This window comes from Puntigrus tetrazona, chromosome 19 (assembly GCF_018831695.1).
Source record: "Puntigrus tetrazona isolate hp1 chromosome 19, ASM1883169v1, whole genome shotgun sequence".
Lineage (NCBI taxonomy): Eukaryota > Metazoa > Chordata > Actinopteri > Cypriniformes > Cyprinidae > Puntigrus > Puntigrus tetrazona.
The window spans coordinates 14,897,456-14,916,197 of NC_056717.1; the positions used below are offsets into that span (position 1 = coordinate 14,897,456).

Here is an 18,742-nt window from a genome sequence, read left to right on the forward strand (position 1 = left end):
TCTCTTTCTCTCTCTCCCTCTCTCTCTCTCTCTCAACTCTTGTCTCTTTTTGTCAATAAAACTCCCGTGTCTCTCCGGTACCTCTCTCTCTCACCGTTCATCTCGCGAGCCACGTAGTCCGTTCTCTCCCGTCTCGAAATCAACAAAGGACGACAGACTTACCCAGAAACATGTTGTGGAAATCACGGACCAAGACAGAACCGTACTGCTTACAGGTAGGCTACAGTTCAACATTATTAGCGTTGCAACTTTAGCTACTTTATACAATTTTGAAAAAAAAAAAACATTTTTCAGTGAAAATAAAGTTTTTGCCGTAGCCTACAACCAAATTGCCGATTGGTTAAAAAAAAAGTAGCTTAGCCTTTCTATAAGTTAATTTTCGCATTTAGAAACTGTCTTTTTTTTTTTTTTTAATCAGGACTTAATAAATAAATAAAACGAATAGCCTGTGATCCTAAACTTTGCGATCATTATTTTCTGTGGCGTTTATAGGAAAAGCCTAACAAATAAATACATAGTCATAAAGTTTAGTGAGCTGTTAGAAAGCGTGATCAAAAAAAAAAGAAGAAGACGGATTTTACGAAATGAATGATGAGGATGAATTAATTTAGAGGAATTAATTAATGTCCCTTTAAGGTGGTCTACCCGACCCCTCCCCCCCCCCTCATAGTGTAGCGCTATAAGAGCGCTCGGGTGCGATTAACAGGGACAGTCTGATATAGAGCACCATCCAGAGAGGAGAACTGTCTTGGTCTAGTTAATGGATCGAGATCCCGGGCTTTTATTGACTGCTGGGCTTTAAGAAGGCTGTAAAAGTCGACGCGTAAAAGGCATATCGGAGCTCTTGCGCCCAGATGTTAGTCCACACCTACTCGACCATGGTGAGTTAAACTGATGCAAAGTTCTTTGGGTCCGTCGGACTCTTCATCGAGATGACCGTCATGTGATATCGGCCGTGTAGGGATGAAAGCGCGGACGCGCGAGAGTACCCGGGGTCAGTGGTATTAAGTGCGCGCGGAACACGGAAGCGCAGAAGTGTTTCACTGCGAATGTCACATGCTGCCATCGGTCTGAACGGAGACAACAGACCAGGCTTTGTTTTACGGCGACCTGAAAGTTATATCTCGCGTTTCAACAAAGAGAAGCGTTAAACTCGGCGGCTGAAAAAAAAAGGGGGCAAGACAGAAACTTCGATTTGATTTGTTTTGCCGCGTGCGAATATTTTTTTTCGCCCTAGATGAAGAAAAATCGAACAGGCTATTAAACAGAAATCTAATGACAAAACGCGGCGGTGTGAATAAACTAAGGGTTAAATAAATGCGCGCAAAGAAAATGCAGAAACGAAAGATGCGATCATATTCGTTTGTTGCGGGGTTTCGGTCCTTTGAATCGTTTTTACTAAAAATATCCGAGAAACCGGAAAAATGGCAAGGAATATCACAGAAGCACAAAAATGATTAGGCCTGCGTGTTTTCTGTAATCCTGTGTAACAGCGTTAATTGCATCTTTTGTCTGTTTATCGACCCTGATTGTTTTAAAACAGGTATCATTAAAACACCTGGCACAGAAAAGTGCTCTGGAGCCTTTGTTAAGCTATTGGCATTTTAATTAGTATGCTTTTAAGGATAGTGCGATTAACAATCATTAATTTAATCCGGAAAATAAAAAAAAAACAATTAATTAATGGAACCTGTGGTTATCTTCCCTAAGACTTGACATAACAGTTACACATATTACGTGTAAATTCAGTAAATTATTCTAATTACAATAACTCCATTCGCACACAGCTCATAATTAAAAAAGAGGCCTAATTATGTTACTTATATACTGTACAGCGTATATATATATATATATATATATATATATATATATATATATATATATATATATATATATATATATATATATAACAACCTTATTTAAAATGCAAAAACAATTGCTATCATTGCACTTTGATTTTAATTAGTGATAAGGAAAATCGAAACCGGCAGAAATCACTGTAACAAAAGAAATGGATGCATATCAGTTATAGCTAACATGCTGAAAACGCTTTACGTTACTTTTTTTTATACAAGTTTATTGTCGGTCGCTTTCATTGGCTATATGGCGGACCCATAAACAGCTGTGATGGATTTTCATGAATGTGATTATTTTTTTACCCGCAGGACCGCGCGGACGGACTGTCCAGCTCCTCTCCGAGCGGGCGACTCTCGCAGCTCTCGCAGCTGAACCAGGCAGCGTATTCCTCGGCTCCCCCGCTCTGCCACACTCCGGCGTCCGACTTCCAGCCGCCCTATTTTCCGCCTCCGTACCCCCAGTCCTCGCTGTCTTATTCCCAGAGTCAAGACACCGGATACCCGCATTTACCGGACCCCTATCCGTCCATCAATTCCCTCCATCAGCACCAACAGGCAGCGTGGCACTCCCAGCGCTCGCGCTCCGAGGACGCGGGGCTTCTCTCTCAGTCACACCGCGCTCTGAGCTTAGATCCGCGGCGGGAGTATCCGGGCGTTCCGCGGCTGCTCCATCATGGACTGGGTGAAGGAGCAGCGGCGCTCGGTGAGGGTCCTTTGGGAATGCACGCGGTGGGTCATCACGGTCTGGACGATATTCAGGTGAGTTCAATCACTTTTACATTTATTTCGTTTTAATATATATATTTTTTTGTACAGCCTAACATACATTAATGGCAAACAAATATAAGTAAAACATGATAGCTATTTTCCAACTTTTTTCATGAAATGTAAACTAGGCTACACAGTTCAGACTCTTCGTAACATAATTTATCTGTATAGGCTATTTATTTAATAAGAGCGTGTTTTGAGTTTTCTAAATTAATGTTAAACTGTCTATATGTGTGCATTAGCCTACATCAAACGGAAATGTAATTTTTTTAATACATATAATCTTGTTTTTTGCATGGGTGCTTTAAAGTGATATTTCTTTCGTGATGACTCTTCTTGTGTGTTCGTGTGAAAATGCATTTTAAAACCTGCTTTAAAATAAAACACGTTCCCTTTACTAAAGATAAAATGTTTTTGGTGCATAACGCTGTCTAAAAACAACGTTTTTACGTGGCTCATAATTTTAAAAGATAATTTCAGAGCTGACGTGCCAATAAACAAATTAAAAAAATACTGTTCCTGAAATTAAAACCGTAAATGCAAAAATGCGCTTGATTCTTCAGTGAGCTATTCTGACTGCTTCATCTTTAAAAAATAAATAAATAAAAAAATGTTAATATCTTCTGCAAATGTGGTTTTAAATCACAATGTTTGACGGTTTAGGTTTCATATAGCATGTGTAATGGAAATGAAGTGACATAGTAATGACATTTCTCAGATAAAAGGTGGATAACCCTTGGACTTAAGGTTAACAATCAATTAATTTTGTAGGAAAGAAGATTTTTTTTTTTCTCTCTCTCTCTTTCATTTAAAAGTCTCCAGATGAACTGTACGGTAATGCCACATAAAGCAAAAACCATGATGCAAAAGGCTACTTAAGGAATAAAACAGCCTACAAAAAAAAAAAATATATATATATATATTAGCCATAAAAGGTGCAATAGATAAAGTTGAAATCCGCTATAATTTATTTAAAACCATTCCAGAGGATGGTGAAGGTCGGCGCCGCTAATTGAAGACTGGTCCATTAAACCTGACCATTCCACACAAGATTCTTAAGAATCGCTTTCATTCGTTTGATTTTGGGCTCGAGCTACACGATGGCTTGTCCTTTCGCTCTTTCAGTAGAGAAACAACAGCAGTGGGCAGGTGCAGAAGGAGCCCGTGTCTGTCTGTCACAGGAAACTTAGAGCGCGTCCAATCCATTTCCTCGGCCAATTATTCAACAAACAACTGGACTCCCTTTGATGATACGAAGCATTTCCGAGAACCGAGTCAGACGGGAACGAGCCTGATAGTTTAATTTGCCATACATAAAGCTACAAATAAGCGTAAACCCTTTTTTTTTTAACTCGGTAATTCCTGCTACTTCAAATGGACGAGCATCGGATGTTAATTGTCAGAGTTCTGTATCGTTTTATTTATGCAGCGCGTCCGTATTGCAGCGAAGTCGTCTTCTCGTTGCAAACTTTTCCCTTTCTGTGGAAATATTTGTATGCACGTGACGTCTCTTTCCTTCCGCTTGTATTTTTTTTTCAAACTCAGATCATACTAAATAATGAAAGTTTTAATAAAGGAACATATACGAAATTTAAACACATCATATTTAGCATCGTCAGCTTTTGAGCATTTAAAATACATTCAAAGCCTCTGTTTAATACGGAAGGTTTTAACCATTATCGTCGCCCTAATCGTTTAAGCAATTGATTTAAATAAATCATCGCAAGTGTTTTTCACTCGTTTTGAATAATCGAGCGAGTTTAAGTAATCGTTTTATGCTATTCGGTTTTAACAGGGTATGGAGGAAGCATCGGCTTTGGGGATCCTGGACCATTCTGTTATCAAGAAAGGTGAGAGGCTGTACCTCTGATGCATAGAAAGATGAGGGGGGTGACCTCTTCAGCTAATTTTATGTGCTGCTCAGACACCATAAAGGATTCAGTCAGGCACACACACACACACACACACACACACACACACACAAAATAATTCAGCTCTGCAATTTCATTTGAAGTCAAGAAATCCTGTAGCACTCTGCCTCTGCCTTCACCCTTAAGGCAGTTGCTGTTAATGAACTGTTCATGGTCATATGAGAGAAAGAGGGGGATTAGAGAAAGGCGAAATGGAGGGAGAGAGCAGATAATAAACTTATGAAGAATTCAGAGCATCGCTATTCATTTCCACTCACCATTAAAAAAACGCAGCGGATAGTTAATGAGGCTAGCTTCTGGGATCACTTTCCGCAGCGTATTTCCATCAATTACTTATGCATTTATTTTAGATTTATTGCATATATTTAGTGCTCTACGAAATCTCGCTTATTTACCGAGCAACAGAATGGATCGATTATGTACTCATGGGTGAAGGGAGATTTCTGTGTCGGGAAGAAACTAAAGCCTACATGAATAAACGGATCTGCTCTCACGGCTTATACGTGAGACGCTTCCAGCGGCTCGGCCGCGCGCTCAGAGCTCGTTTGTGTCCGCAAATCAGTGCTGCACAGCAGGGCGTAGCGAAGACGCGCACACCGCCCACGAAGAGGAGAAAGCCAATACTACAGCGCATTTTACCTCTACAATAAGGGATATAGATAATATAAACAGTAACCGTGCGCGTTATGTGCCAATCCTTGGGAAGGAGGAGGAGAGAAGCTCTGCTTCGGCGCCACGGCGCGCGAAAACACACGGGAGCGCAGAGATAGTGGCATTTGAAGTCTCAATTTATAAACATTCGGCATTCCTCTTCACTTTTTGGGGATGGATGGTTATTACGTTTGATTAACGTGAATCACAACTACAGAAACTTTCAGGGCAGCGGATTTTTAAAATCATGTCTTTCGGTAGTTTTACTCTGGCATTCTAAAAGGAGGCCTACTTTAATGTACAGACCTACTTGTATTGTCGATGCGTTATTTATAATAAAGTGAAAATAACTGCATTTTGTTTGACCTGAAACGTACCTCACAAACACGACCTGTTTTTTTTTTTTTAGCATGAACAAATTTTGTTAGGCTACTTAAATGTTTTGACTTCTTTTGAACGGATATGGGTGGAGGATTGTTTCAAACCAGCTTTAGGTCAAATAGCCTATGGACTAACCCAGCTGTTGGGTTCAGTTTGCATGCTAACTTTTTAACCCACCAATTGGGTTAGTCTGTATTTGACCCAGAGCTGGGTAGAAACAACCTAGCATTTTTTAGAGCGTACCCTTAAGAAATTAACCATGGTTTTGCTACACTAACCATTTGTAGTAAAATAGCGGTTAAACAAACAGCGCTATAGCCTAATAAAACCACTGTTTGTTTGGGTAACCTAACACTGAAGTTAGTTACGGATGGTCCACTAGCTCGGCCAAGCTGTTCCTTACCTGCTCTCTTAGCCCGATCATGCTAAAGGTGCCCAAATCCGTCTAAAACCAGCCAACAGAGCAACAAGCCAGGTATGCCAAGCCACCCTGGGCTGTTTTTTCGTAGTCAGACTATTCCCCAAACCTCCACGTTTTGAATCATTCATACACCCATAGCTGCTTTTCCTAATACATGCCTACTCTGCATTTCTCTAGTTCTATTGAAGTGTGCTTGAAAATCCTGCCCACACAGATGTGGCATGAGCAAACGCTCGATTAAGCGTCTGCATACAGGCTAATCTTATGAAAACAAAAGGTTTTTAGGAATGATGTAACAAAAATACCTGAGCTCGAATTAAAAAGCCAATGGTGTAGTCTGTTCTTCCCAGAACACTAATCATTATTAGAGTTTGAATGGAGGTTTACGTCTCATTCCTTTTTGTGCCTTGGTTTAATGGGGAGAAAATCTTTATACAATGTAAAACGGGTTAATACGCAACAGCCTGATTTTCTGTTTTCTGTTTGCCGTTTTATTACATCGTGTTATTTTCGACACAGTAATCGTTGGGTTCATTTAAAAGTCAGATTTTTAAGGAGCCAGAAAACTTTAATTGCAAATACAACAAGTGAAAACGACTGTGTGCACAACAGATGGGAAAAAAAAGCTTTCCCCCAATGGAGATGCAACACCCATTTGAAAATAAGAGTGAGAAATAGAAATTAGCGTCACCGAGACAACAGATGCCAACCTGTGGGAGAGTTTTTACAACAGAAAGGAAAACCCAAAAACGCAAATTATCACGTTTTCATTAAACATCACTTTCTGGTACACGTACCCTAAACTGCTTTTGGTTTCTTCTTACAGTTCCTGTCCCATCGAAGCTAAACGGCTCAGCGGTCTCTGCCTTGTCCCTCACTAAAGAAGGCCTGGGTCTAGGTGGCGTATCCAACCCTGCAGAGGTTTTCTGCTCTGTCCCGGGTCGCTTGTCGCTCCTCAGCTCCACCTCCAAGTACAAGGTCACGGTCGGGGAAGTGCAAAGACGCCTGGCCCCACCTGAGTGCCTCAACGCCTCGCTGCTGGGAGGAGTCCTGCGCAGGTGAATAGAAGGGACGGAGAAAGAATAACGGCAGATGTTTTGGATGAATCTGAGGTGTTAATCTGTTCTACTTCAGAGCCAAGTCCAAAAACGGGGGCCGGTGTCTGCGAGAACGTCTGGAGAAAATCGGCCTCAACTTGCCCGCTGGTCGGCGAAAGGCAGCCAACGTCACGCTCCTCACAGCACTGGTGGAAGGTACCGAAACGTTTAATAAAAACCAGACACACACACACACACACACACACACCCTCAGATTACGTCTACTGCTGATACACCACCTCGTACTCGCTGCGGTAATTCTCCCAGCACACACACTACATTATCAGTCACTTATGGCTCACGGTGAGAACGTAGATGTTAATGTCAACGTGAAGCAATAATCCAGCGGGTGTTAACTTAAAATTATAAGTGCCTAAGAAGTCATTTTTAAACATTCGAGAGCCTGTTATCACCTCAAGCTTTCAGTCAGCACATTCGGGTTACATTTTTTCAGTCTTCGCGCTCTCTTTGCAGGTGAGGCGGTTCATCTCGCACGGGACTTCGGGTACGTGTGCGAGACCGAGTTCCCTGCCCGGGCTACAGCGGAGTATCTGTGCAGACAAACTGACCCAGACCAGCTGCCCACGCGACGCAGTATGCTGCTGGCCACCAAGTGAGTACTACATCTGACAAGATCTTCAAGCAGTTCAATCATCTCTACTTACTACAAGTCATTTGAATCATGAGGAAGATGTCTGATTGTGATATACTAATTGTGTCATTTCTTTGAACGGCGAAATACACCTGAAGAAATCAGGAATAGTTTATATTTAAACCAGGTGTTGTTCACAAATGTAACAATGCAGCTCTTAAACATACTAAAAAGTCTGTATCAGGGGTTTTAAAAAAGGTGTCCAGCGGGTGCTGAATTTTCCAGATTTTGGTTTGTTTTCATTTAATTAATAATAAAAAATTTAAATATTCTGTAGATATTTTCCAGATTTTATATGTTTTCATTTATTAATTAATAATAAATAATTAATACAGATATATATCTCTTATCTATAGATATATATATATATATATATATATATATATATATATATATATATATATATATATGTGTGTGTGTGTGTGCATATAAACGTGTCAATATTTTACATATTAACAATATAACAATATAAGTCTTTATACATGAAAATGTGAAAATATTTCTAAAATATGTAAAAAATATGTAAATTAGTTTTAAAATAAGCCCAAATAAAAGCATAAAACTTGTGCAGTCAATAAAAAAAACGATTGATCTTATGACTTTTGACCATTTACCAAATAAATGTATTTTTTTTGTTAACCCCAGTTTAAAAACCCCTGACGCAAACTTTAGCAAAATAGCCGAAAACTACTTTCAGTTTGACGTGTGAAGCCATTTTCCATTTTCCTCAATTTATCCGTTTATTCATACAAGCCAATATTTAGATGTATCGTGTGTGTCATGCTGAAACTCACGTCTCATATCATGTCTTCAGGGAGATTTGCAAAGAGTTTGTGGACCTGATGTCGCAGGACAGGTCGCCGTTGGGTGCCAGTCGCCCCACCCCCTGCCTGGAGCCCGGGGTGCAAAGCAGCCTGACCCACTTCAGCCTCCTCACCCACGGTTTCGGCACACCCGCCATCTGCGCCGCCCTGTCGGCCTTCCAGAGTTACTTGCTAGAGGCCCTAAAACTGCTGGATAAAGGAGAGGGAGGAGGAAAAAGCCACCACGACAAGGAACTCAAGCACCGCAAATGAACAATCGGGAGAGAGACACTACCCTCCCTCACTTTAGGAGCGTATGAGTGTATTTATGTGTACGAATGTGTGCGTTCACCCCACCATCTCAAGCCTGTGCGAACCGATCGCCTTCGTCTCAGAGGAAGAGGAAACGCCACGACGCTTCGCGCTGCATGCGGACCACAAACTCCCAATGGATCCCCATGACTGACTTAAACGGGGTCCTCTGGAGAGCGGGCCCCAAAACCAATCAAAAGATGGCACGGACAAATAAGGAGGGGGAGGGGGGGCGTAAAAATTAATTAGGTATTGACAAACGAATTTGAAAATGTCATTTTGTACTTCATGTCGTATGTTTATTATCAATGTTCCTGTTATTCTTATTGCCGTATTGCAATGTAAATGTAATATATTATTAAACCAACCGCTGAATTCAACCGCTCGATGCCGAGAATGATTTCCCGACAACTTTTTATACAGGTTTTTTTGCTTTGCATAAATGGACTTGTTGGCATGGTACAAATCCGGCGTGATTACAAAATTAGCGTGATACAAATTGAACACCCGGGGGGGGGTGTTTGAAATTTCTAGCCCCATTTGCTAAAGGCAGGGTGACATTAACCCAAACCGAAACCTCAATGTGACACAGTGGCAAATCGGGCAGAATTACCTCTGAGATAAAACAGTCCTGACCGCTATCCCCCGGAGGGCTCCGCAATCACTGCAGTCGGTGAACGCGGCTAAACAGTTGCTAGGCTCTTCTCTTCCACCGCTTCTGTCTCCTCTCACCCCATCTGTCACTCTACCTTTCTTCGTCTGCTCAGGGGCCTCTCCATCTCCATACCTGCCCCCCTGCCGGCTCTCACTCACACGAGCGCACACACGTACCCATCCCGAGTGTCAATTCCCCGCTTCCCCCTCGCCGTGACCCCCTCCCTCCCTTCATCTCTCTTGTCTCTCTGACACTCAGCAGGGCTGCTCTGCATTTCTCTCTGCCTGCAGGCGAACATATGCTGCTCGTCCCTTTAGATTCCGGTGTGTTCAGGAGAGAGGGATTGTTTAATGTTTATTAATCACCTGTCTGTGGAGGAGAGAGAGAGGGGAAGGAGACGAGCTCACGCGAGTGCAAAAACACTTGTGTACAAAGCAGCGAGGAAACAAGTACACATCCAAAGATAGCATGAGCACGCGCCGCTCCTTTTTCTCTCTCCTCTTTTCTAACTTCTGTACGACGTGAACAGATCCAACGCGCTTTCGAGTGCGTTTTGGTGTGGAAAACGGCAAAATCTACAAAAATGAAGAGCACGAATAAATGCTCTCCTCTTAAAATAAAAGGGAAATAAGACAGCGGTATAATTAACAGGGGGGTCAATGTTTTTATTAGAGCATGGAGGGTTGCATTTGCGGTACAAAAGAGTGTGACTAAAGGGGAATAAGAGTAGTTGCTCATTTAGGGCCCACGGGAAGCTTCTCCATGTCGTGGATGCCATCTTTGTCGATCAAACGGACAGTGAAGGAAGGCAGGTTCAGGATGAAGCGCTTGTTGAGCTGTTGGAGAAAAAGGAAATATACAAAAAATGGTTATAAAAGGTGGCAAACATAAAACCTATGGTGTTTTCATTTTTGGGTTTTTTTTTAGACAATATAGTACTTTTAATCAGTACAGATGACAGTAAATGCATTTATAATATTACAAAATCTCTCTCTATAAAATATATAATACTTTTGAAATGCATAATATTTAAAAATATTTTACTAAAATGCATATATATATATATATATATATATATATATATATATATATATATATAATATAAAAAAAAGGTTTCTTGACCAGCAAATCAGCATATTAGAATAATTTCTGAAGGATCATGATGACTGGATTAATGGCTGCTGAAAAATTTCCATCACGTTTCCAACACAGAATTTGTTTTTAAAAAGCAAACAATATTTTACATTTTAAAGCATTAGGAGACATTTATGGGACATGTTTGCATCTAACTTTAAGTGTGAAGAACAATAACAGTAGTGATGTTTCCAACAGCAACCACCAGTAATTATGAAATTACATGGATGAACAGACCAGCATATGGCCATCTTAACTTACCTCCTCTAAACACTTCTTCAGCAGATCCACAGCCTCCTCGCGAGTCAGATCTGTAGCGAGGAGAAATAGAAAAACGGGATTAGAACTCTGTAAATAAAACGGTAATAATTATACCCTCATAAGTGAAAGTGCAGGATCACCTGGTCTGTAATATCGGTCCAGGATGGAGAGAGTGAGGAAGGCACCGTATCCATGTGCGGCGAAGGGGGCTTTGGCAAGAGCTGACAGGTAGTCCATGTAGTACAGTCCTGGACCGTCAGTCTCATCGTATCCTGCCAAGAGCAGGTTCACATGGTATGGAGTCTTAAAAAAAAAAAAAAAAAAAAAAAAAAAAGGTTATTTTTATGACTTAATGCAAAAAGGAAGAGATGTAATTACAGCTGTATGTGTGTTTCAGTATGTCATTACCACAAAATAAAACCAGATAAAAAGTGGACGTTATCTTGCAATTACAAAAATCTGACACTTATAGTATGGTTACTGGCCAAACACATAGATTTGAATATTAATATTTTCATACATATTAAATAAGAAAATATGGAAGCATATTTATGCCACAGAATTTTTTTTTTTTTAAACACTCACAAATCTGAGTTTTTTTAAAATGTATTTTTTATTCCATTGTGGCAGCTGGATACTGCAATATAGGTGGCATGAAACTAGCAGAGTAATGAAGACTCAAATGCCCTATGGAAAATACTGGACAGCAACTGAACAATCAGAATCAAGTATTTCAGAGAGTCATGTAAAAAAATTAAAAAAAATTGCATAACAAAAAAAGGTTTTTTTTAACGATAAAATAGAAAAATTCAAGCGCGGACTCAAAGAATCTAATTGAAACTAACAACCACCAAACTTTAACGGGTTAGATGGAGGGAGAGAGAGAGAGAGAGAGAGAGAGAGAGGAGAGCAAAGGGAGGGGTGTGAAACAGCCGAGAAAGGGGAGAGAAGGGGAGGGAGGGGAGTGTGGAGCGGTCTGGGGGGGGTCGCTGGTGTCACCAGCAGTGTGACATCTGCAGGAAGACGGCACCCCTGCTGCCGCGAGCACCTACCCACCTCCTCTCTCCTCCCCTCCATCTCCCGCCCTCACCCCTATGCCCTGGAGCAGTGCCAGCTCTCATTAAAACTTCTTTTAGTCCTCTTCCTCCCTCTATCTTGCTTGCGCTCGCTCTATCTCAAAACTCTGTTCGGCTGAAACTACATTCGCTTTCCCCCACGTTTCCCGGCTGCTCAGATAGGGAGATTTTCATCCACGTTCTGCCTCCACTGCAATCGGCCAAATTTGGTGCCATCGGGTGGATTAAAAGGTGAAGCGTGTCATTTTTCCAATGTTAAAATTCACAGTTTAATCTGCAAGTGTAAGACATCTGTAGAACTTCCAAAGAGCGTTTGAGAGACCCGACATATCAACTTTACGCTCAACTAATGACTAAGTTTTTACCTTGAGATATCGGTTTAAAAAAAAATACATTTGATGGTTCGCTGACTAATAAGGTTAATGGCTTCTGTTTGTCTTTCCCACACTCCTCCCAAAAACATCTGTTCTGGGAGTTTGGTGAATGGGTATTAAATTTTGTGAAAAGGGTGGATTGCGTCATATCAGCAACAAATGCACATGCAAAGCTATCCACTGATACATTTAGGACAGTAAGTTCCTCTCAATTGACTGTAGGGTGCTTCAAAACCACAAAAATACACAAAACTCTCTTCAAACCCCTTACCTCAGTTTTGACAAACATTTGTGCCTAAAGTACACTTCCAAATGCAAACGTTTTTAGAAAGTTTCTAGTGTATTAAATTCTCTTCGGAAGTTACGAACGACAAAAAGGTCTTTGTATCCGTAAAATTTGAGTTGCATGTGCGTAGAAAAATATTTTGGGCTTAAATATTCAGAAAAGACTTCATGTTTGTCCAAGTAATGACTCTTTAAACAATCAATGGATTTTCAGAAACTCCATGTCAAAGAGAGATCTTATTTTTCTAAGTGACTAAATGTAATTTTTTAAGCTGGTAAACAATAAAACAAGTGAAAAAAAAAATTAAAGAATCAGATTAGAATTGTACAAAAAAAAAAAAAAAAAAAAATCACAGCCTAGAACCATCTTAGAATATCTTAGAAACCCCTTTAGCTTTATATTCCAAGGGCCTGTCAACAACTGAGATGTGCTTAGCTGTATACGATAACATTCTGAATTGTATCTGTATTTTGTCCAAATGGATCAAGTTTTTGGGACCTTAAAACTGCTAATTTTTTTTTTTAACTGGGTCCTAGAGTGGATCAATCTGAAAATGGGATCCCCATGTCATCGTCCCAGGTCTCAACACTAATCAGACACTGCTATGTCACATAGCAACGGTGGACTACATGTTTGTGTTCATGCTGCCAAAGCTACTGAGCCTATTAGCTTTACTAAAAGCAAAATCTTCTTGTGTGTAGCCGTGTTGGTTTTGTACACAGCCTGCAAGGTCTATGCGCATGTGCCAAATCTTCACGTGTCTAAATTACGACACCACATACTGGTCTGGCATGTATACTACATCGTTTTCAGTGGTTCGTGTGTATGCAGATATGTCTTGAGACAAAACATTGTTTACAGTTTGTTTGTTTTTTCTTCCAGAACGAGGAAAAAATAATTACTGGATAGGGAAAGCTCTGCCTACATGTGGACACGGTCTAAGAAATACTCAACACAGCAACAGCCGAGCAAGATTCTGTTTTTACAAGCCTTTAGACATCTACATTTTAAATGTTTAAAAATGTTCTTTGTAGCGGAAATAAAACTGTCTTTATAAAACTGTTTACTGAAAGGTTCTTTTGGAAATCCAACATGGTTCTTCTATGGAATCAATGTAAAGACCCCATTCAGAAGCTTTATTTTTAAAGTGTAAGTGTGAATATAGCATCATGTCCAGTGCCTTTCAGATTGGATGAGACTACAGCAGCTCTACCTCAACTCACCTGAGAGGCTTTAATCTGATCTGGGCCATCCCCCTGCTCTCGGCGGGTCTCTGGGGCACGTTTGGGTAAGTAAACACCCCCTAGAGAAGCTCACCTATGCAATATGCTTCACTCCCAGTAGGGAGGGTTTAGAGGAACAGGGGCTTGTTGAAAGACAAGGTTTGAGTTTGTACAAAATTCCCCCGAGTGCCATCTACCCCTCCGTATAAACCCAACACCTGTTTCCCACATTCTCCACCAACCTCATGATCTACGGTTCAAACATTACAGCCTTTCCTCTCACCTGAGTCCCCGTTACAAAAACTGAGGGACGCCAAACAAAAGCTTTGCACAGAGACTGATAATTGTACCATATCATTCATTCATCCTTCCTTTCGCTTTCATGTTCTGTTCCTACGCTCCCCATCCCTTTGCCCGCTGCCCCAGGACATGTTCTCCTCTTTGGCATCTCTGCCCAATCTGCCGTATTAATTGTTCATCTGTAGCGGAACAGGGGAATGCCTCGCAATATGGCACCAGTAATTATTTGTGCCAGTGTGCTGGGAGAGAATAAGCGGCCAATAATGTTTCGTGTGTGCCAATGATGGCAAACTGTTGCTGGACTGTTCTGCGGAGAGCTTAAGGGGATGTTGGATGCGGCGCATGGTTAAAACAAAAAGCACAGCGCATAAAACAAAACCACAGAAAACGCGCGTTCGGCTGCAAAGAGCCAGTTCTGTACAGTACGTTGGACTCCGAGCATCTGCCGTCTCTTTCTTTCTACGTAAAGATCTGTCTGAGGAGCCACTCCAGGGGAGCCCCAGAGGCCCAGTTGTTTTTTTAGAAACCTGGTCCTTAAAGCGTGCATGACATCTCTCTCATTTAAACATCCCGAAGGGTTTAAGCACAAATGAAATGGGTTAAATAATACGCAAGGTTGTACCCATAATCCTTATTTTTAAAGATGAATCTGAGACTTTCCTTTGAATATTGCCACACATTGTAGATTAAGGCAGTGCGCAAGTATCAATATGTGAACAAAACAATCTATTAGCCAAATGTGCCTCGCTCTGAGGCACATTCGAGGAAAAATATTGAAACCCCCTCATTTATTCGCTAGTTCCGTGAGCAAGTAGCATTTATGCTAAGACGAGCTAAAAGCGTGCGGATATATGAACTTGTAGCACTTTCTCAGCCCCCCAGAGACCACCCCTGCCACCCTCTCCCCCCTTTTGGCTTGCTCTAATTGTTTTTTGTAATCATTTTCTCCACTCTGCTATTGTGACAGGAGGCAGTTACACTCTTCCTAACAAATTAACACACACTCTACCAGACAAAAGAGCCAGTATGGCGTCAAGCCCATTTTTACACAGATGGGTGCACTCTATGTTGCCCTGAGTTTAACACACACACACACATTTGGAGAATGTATCATATAAGCAGGATCACATTACATAGGAGGCGCAGGTGTCAACGACCTCTGAGACCTTGATATCACCTCCACACATTCAAAACATACTGGCATCTGTTTTTAAGCAGGCTTTACACCGGCTGCATTCAGATATACTCTGTGGCACAGAGTCGAAAAAAGACTGAAGAGAGAAAGCAAAGCAATGTGCAAGAAAAAGTGATTAAAAAAGGGTTTTTAACTGATATATATATACACACTATTTTGTTTAAAACGGTAAGCATGCAATAAACTGAATAAAAATGTAAAGTAAAGATATTTATAATGTTATTAAAGATTTAAATTGTAAATAAATGCATTCCTACAATCCCTGTTTTAAGCACCTATTTTCATCATTAATAAATAATAACCGAAAATGTTTCTGTAGGATCACGTGACACTGAAGACTTAAGTAACTCAAAAGTACTAAAATGTCTATGCATTACCACAAAAAGAAACGTATTTAAAACTGCGATTATATTTTTACATTACCAACCCTAAGGTTTTTGAAAAGCAGTCACTATAGACTACCTATTGCATATAATAAAGTATCTAATTTGAATGGCATTTCTATTGCTTTGGTTTCCAGCATACCCCTTTGACCAAGTGTAAATACAGTAAAAAGGGGAAAAAATATTTACAAGTAACACTACGTCTGATCCACTGTAGATGTATTTCAGGTTGGAAATCACCAGTTTACACAAGGCGTAATTCATCTATGGAAAAATTAAGGTTTGGAACCAAACTATCCAATATTTATAGACTTAAAAGCGCATTCAAAGATCACAGAACATTTTGTGCTCGAACGCAGTGATTCTGTACCAACCCGACTCCGCAGATAGTCTGCTAGGTTTTTTCTTGTGAAGTTTGCAGCAGCCGCTGGGCTGAGCTCATATCCTGCAGAAACAGATACACCGGAAACAATTAATAAAACAACAGAAACAGTTGCCATGTAGAGCGCATGCAGTGTGATAGATTTTAAACAAAGTACAATTCTAATGATAATTCGGCATGCAAAACAAAAAGTATTAGAACTCTTCTGAACTAAAAACTTAAAGTAAATGTATTCCCAAGAGGTTAAAGCAAAATATGGTCAGAGTTTAAAAACAACACAACCAAGAGACAGTTTATCAGCCTGATGCTCTATACAGGAGATACATTTCAAGACACTTTCCATTACAATCAGTTAATCTTCAGAAGAAGGAAAAAAAAAATAATGCTTACCATTTCTCATTTTGTAAAGCTGGACATTTTTCTGAATGTATTCTGCAAATTGTACCGTGTCGCCGGCTTCACCCACACACAGGAGCAGGATCTTTTCACTGAGCTTGAACATCTTGTCATAATCTGGTAGATACATACAAGTCATCTTAACACTGCCTCCAACACAACCCTAACACATTCATAGTCTACTTGGAGGTCTATTTGACCTCCGAACCCATACAGTTTCCTGTGGAAACAGAAAGTGGGGTTTCTTATGGCTACAGTCAATTACTTGGGTCATCTTCTTGCTACAGATATAGTCAACGGCACTCAGTTCACAATAAAGGTTATTATTTTCTGCTAGCTACTGCTTGTCAGGCGCAGCTGGCATTAAGAGGTTAAGGTTAGAAGGTAAACGGCTAAATTTAATGAACTTGGGCACAACAATAGCATAATTTTTCCCCTCACACTGTACAACAATTATCGTTTTTGCTTAGGGTTGGGGTGGATGTAAACTAAATTCTACTTATTGTTGGCTTTTGGCTGCATGCCTTCTAGCCACAACCAATCAGGAGGAGACACACTGCTCTTCCTGAGAGAACTGGACAAAATTTTGTATATGAAAGATGTCAACATTTTCACTATATGTATCTGCTAAAAGTCTTCTAAGTCTTAATTCTAGTATGATGGCACTTGGATAAAGTAACGTTAAGTTTTAACCTAAAATATAAACATCAACACTAATTTTACCTCGTGGGGTTTTCTTTATAGAGAATAATTTGATATTTTTTTGATTTTAATATGCCTTCTTCGCAATTATGGAGGCGATCTTACTTTCACTTTCACAAATAAATCGCAAACTCATCGCAAACAATCGCTGAACTGACAAATCGAGGATAAACTAAATATAATAACTGACGATCTGCTCCGATGAAGTTTAAAAGCGTGTTCTAAATAAAGTTGAATGTGCTGATTTTAATATTTTAATATGTAAATCAATTCAACGCACAAACTGTGTTAGCACGGGGTAGCTACTTCGGCTAAAACTTCTTAGCTATCGTCTTATTTTCAGAAGTGCGGACGACATTTAAATGCAATTAAGACAGGCGCGTATAATCATTAAAATCTGGTAAATTATTGGGGTCTACAATATGTTTACAGATTACTACGCGTGATTCTCCGGCCGGTTAGCGCGCTGCTAACATGCTACTACACGTCAAACTCACCGTGTTTCATCTGGATTATACTGCTGGCTGCTACATTATCTGCCGCAACCAGCACAAAGTCTGGCCCCTGAATCCCGATCAGGTATTCCATATTGGGGAAATAGTTTACAGACAAAAAAAACAGGCTCTGGTCAGTAAGCAGACGGACAGTGCAGCTCAATCAGATATTACACAGCAAAACCTGAATGGAGCTCAACTTCGGCGCACTTTTCAGACGTCATCAGAGAGCGCGTCCTCGGCTGTCACGTGACAATCTGTTTACGGTAAACTAATGTAAGCGCTAAAAAGTCCGGTGGGAAGACAAAAAGTCTTTTTATAATATTACACAGTGCGCAATGGCGTGGTCATTAAAATTATTCTGAGTTATTTGTGTTTTTTTAGACTTGTAACTTGTAAAAGTGAAGATAAATAATACAATCTTAAACAGGCTAGTTATGTTACCTCTGATACAAATTACAATCTTTATATTAAATCTCTAGAATAATACATTCTGTCTCTCTAGATAGATAGATAACCCTCAGACTTGTGATTTTATTATATGTTTTGCAGTGCATCAGTAAAAATGTATAGTGTTATGCCCGTTCCATTCCCGCAGAATAGCTTCAGTGAGTATGAATGATTGATCGTGTTGTCTAGACAGAAGGGGTTTCAGATCCTGTATACCCTCAGCTGCAGTAGGAACTTCTATAGCCCCCAACCACTACAAAGACTCCCATTCATGTTCATTAGTTTTGCCTCTTTGTGTCCCTTTCCTATACTGTGGCGCAATTAACACACTTTGCAGTATTTAGATATATAGTGGCACGAATATTATCCCGTTTCGTCTGGGAGATGTTACTTTCGTTAATATACTGTGCGGAGTTTTAACATTTTTTAAGATTGTGTATCCATGTGATGAAAGTATTCCTCTCTCCTCGTCTCTCTTTTGGTAGTTGTCACTGGTTCAGCTTGACTGCTTCGTTAGGACTCATCATTTGCATTCAGATTAATTATCTAATTACCGACA

General features: G+C 40.3%; 2 protein-coding genes across 3 annotated transcripts; one reads left to right on the top strand and one right to left on the bottom strand.

Annotated features, from left to right (window-relative positions):
- The first annotated feature begins 93 nt into the window (after positions 1 to 93).
- Positions 94 to 9,252, top strand: tfap2e (transcription factor AP-2 epsilon). Of its 2 annotated transcripts, none has more exons than XM_043218210.1 (7): positions 94 to 215; positions 2,166 to 2,615; positions 4,420 to 4,474; positions 6,835 to 7,066; positions 7,143 to 7,261; positions 7,580 to 7,718; positions 8,572 to 9,252. In XM_043218210.1, exons 1-7 carry the CDS (start codon positions 171 to 173, stop codon positions 8,831 to 8,833), a joined length of 1,302 nt encoding a protein of 433 aa, XP_043074145.1. In that variant the 5' UTR covers positions 94 to 170; the 3' UTR covers positions 8,834 to 9,252. The 2 variants fall into 2 exon arrangements, with proteins under 2 accessions (XP_043074145.1, XP_043074146.1); XM_043218211.1 differs by lacking the exon at positions 94 to 215 and adding an exon at positions 705 to 881.
- A 919-nt stretch (positions 9,253 to 10,171) lies between these two features.
- psmb2 (proteasome 20S subunit beta 2) lies at positions 10,172 to 17,944 on the bottom strand. Its single transcript, XM_043218212.1, has 6 exons — positions 17,737 to 17,944; positions 16,532 to 16,654; positions 16,134 to 16,204; positions 11,063 to 11,225; positions 10,923 to 10,972; positions 10,172 to 10,363 (listed from the first exon to the last, which is right to left on the bottom strand). Exons 1-6 carry the CDS (start codon positions 17,825 to 17,827, stop codon positions 10,262 to 10,264), a joined length of 600 nt encoding a protein of 199 aa, XP_043074147.1. The 5' UTR covers positions 17,828 to 17,944; the 3' UTR covers positions 10,172 to 10,261.
- Positions 17,945 to 18,742: the final 798 nt, after the last annotated feature.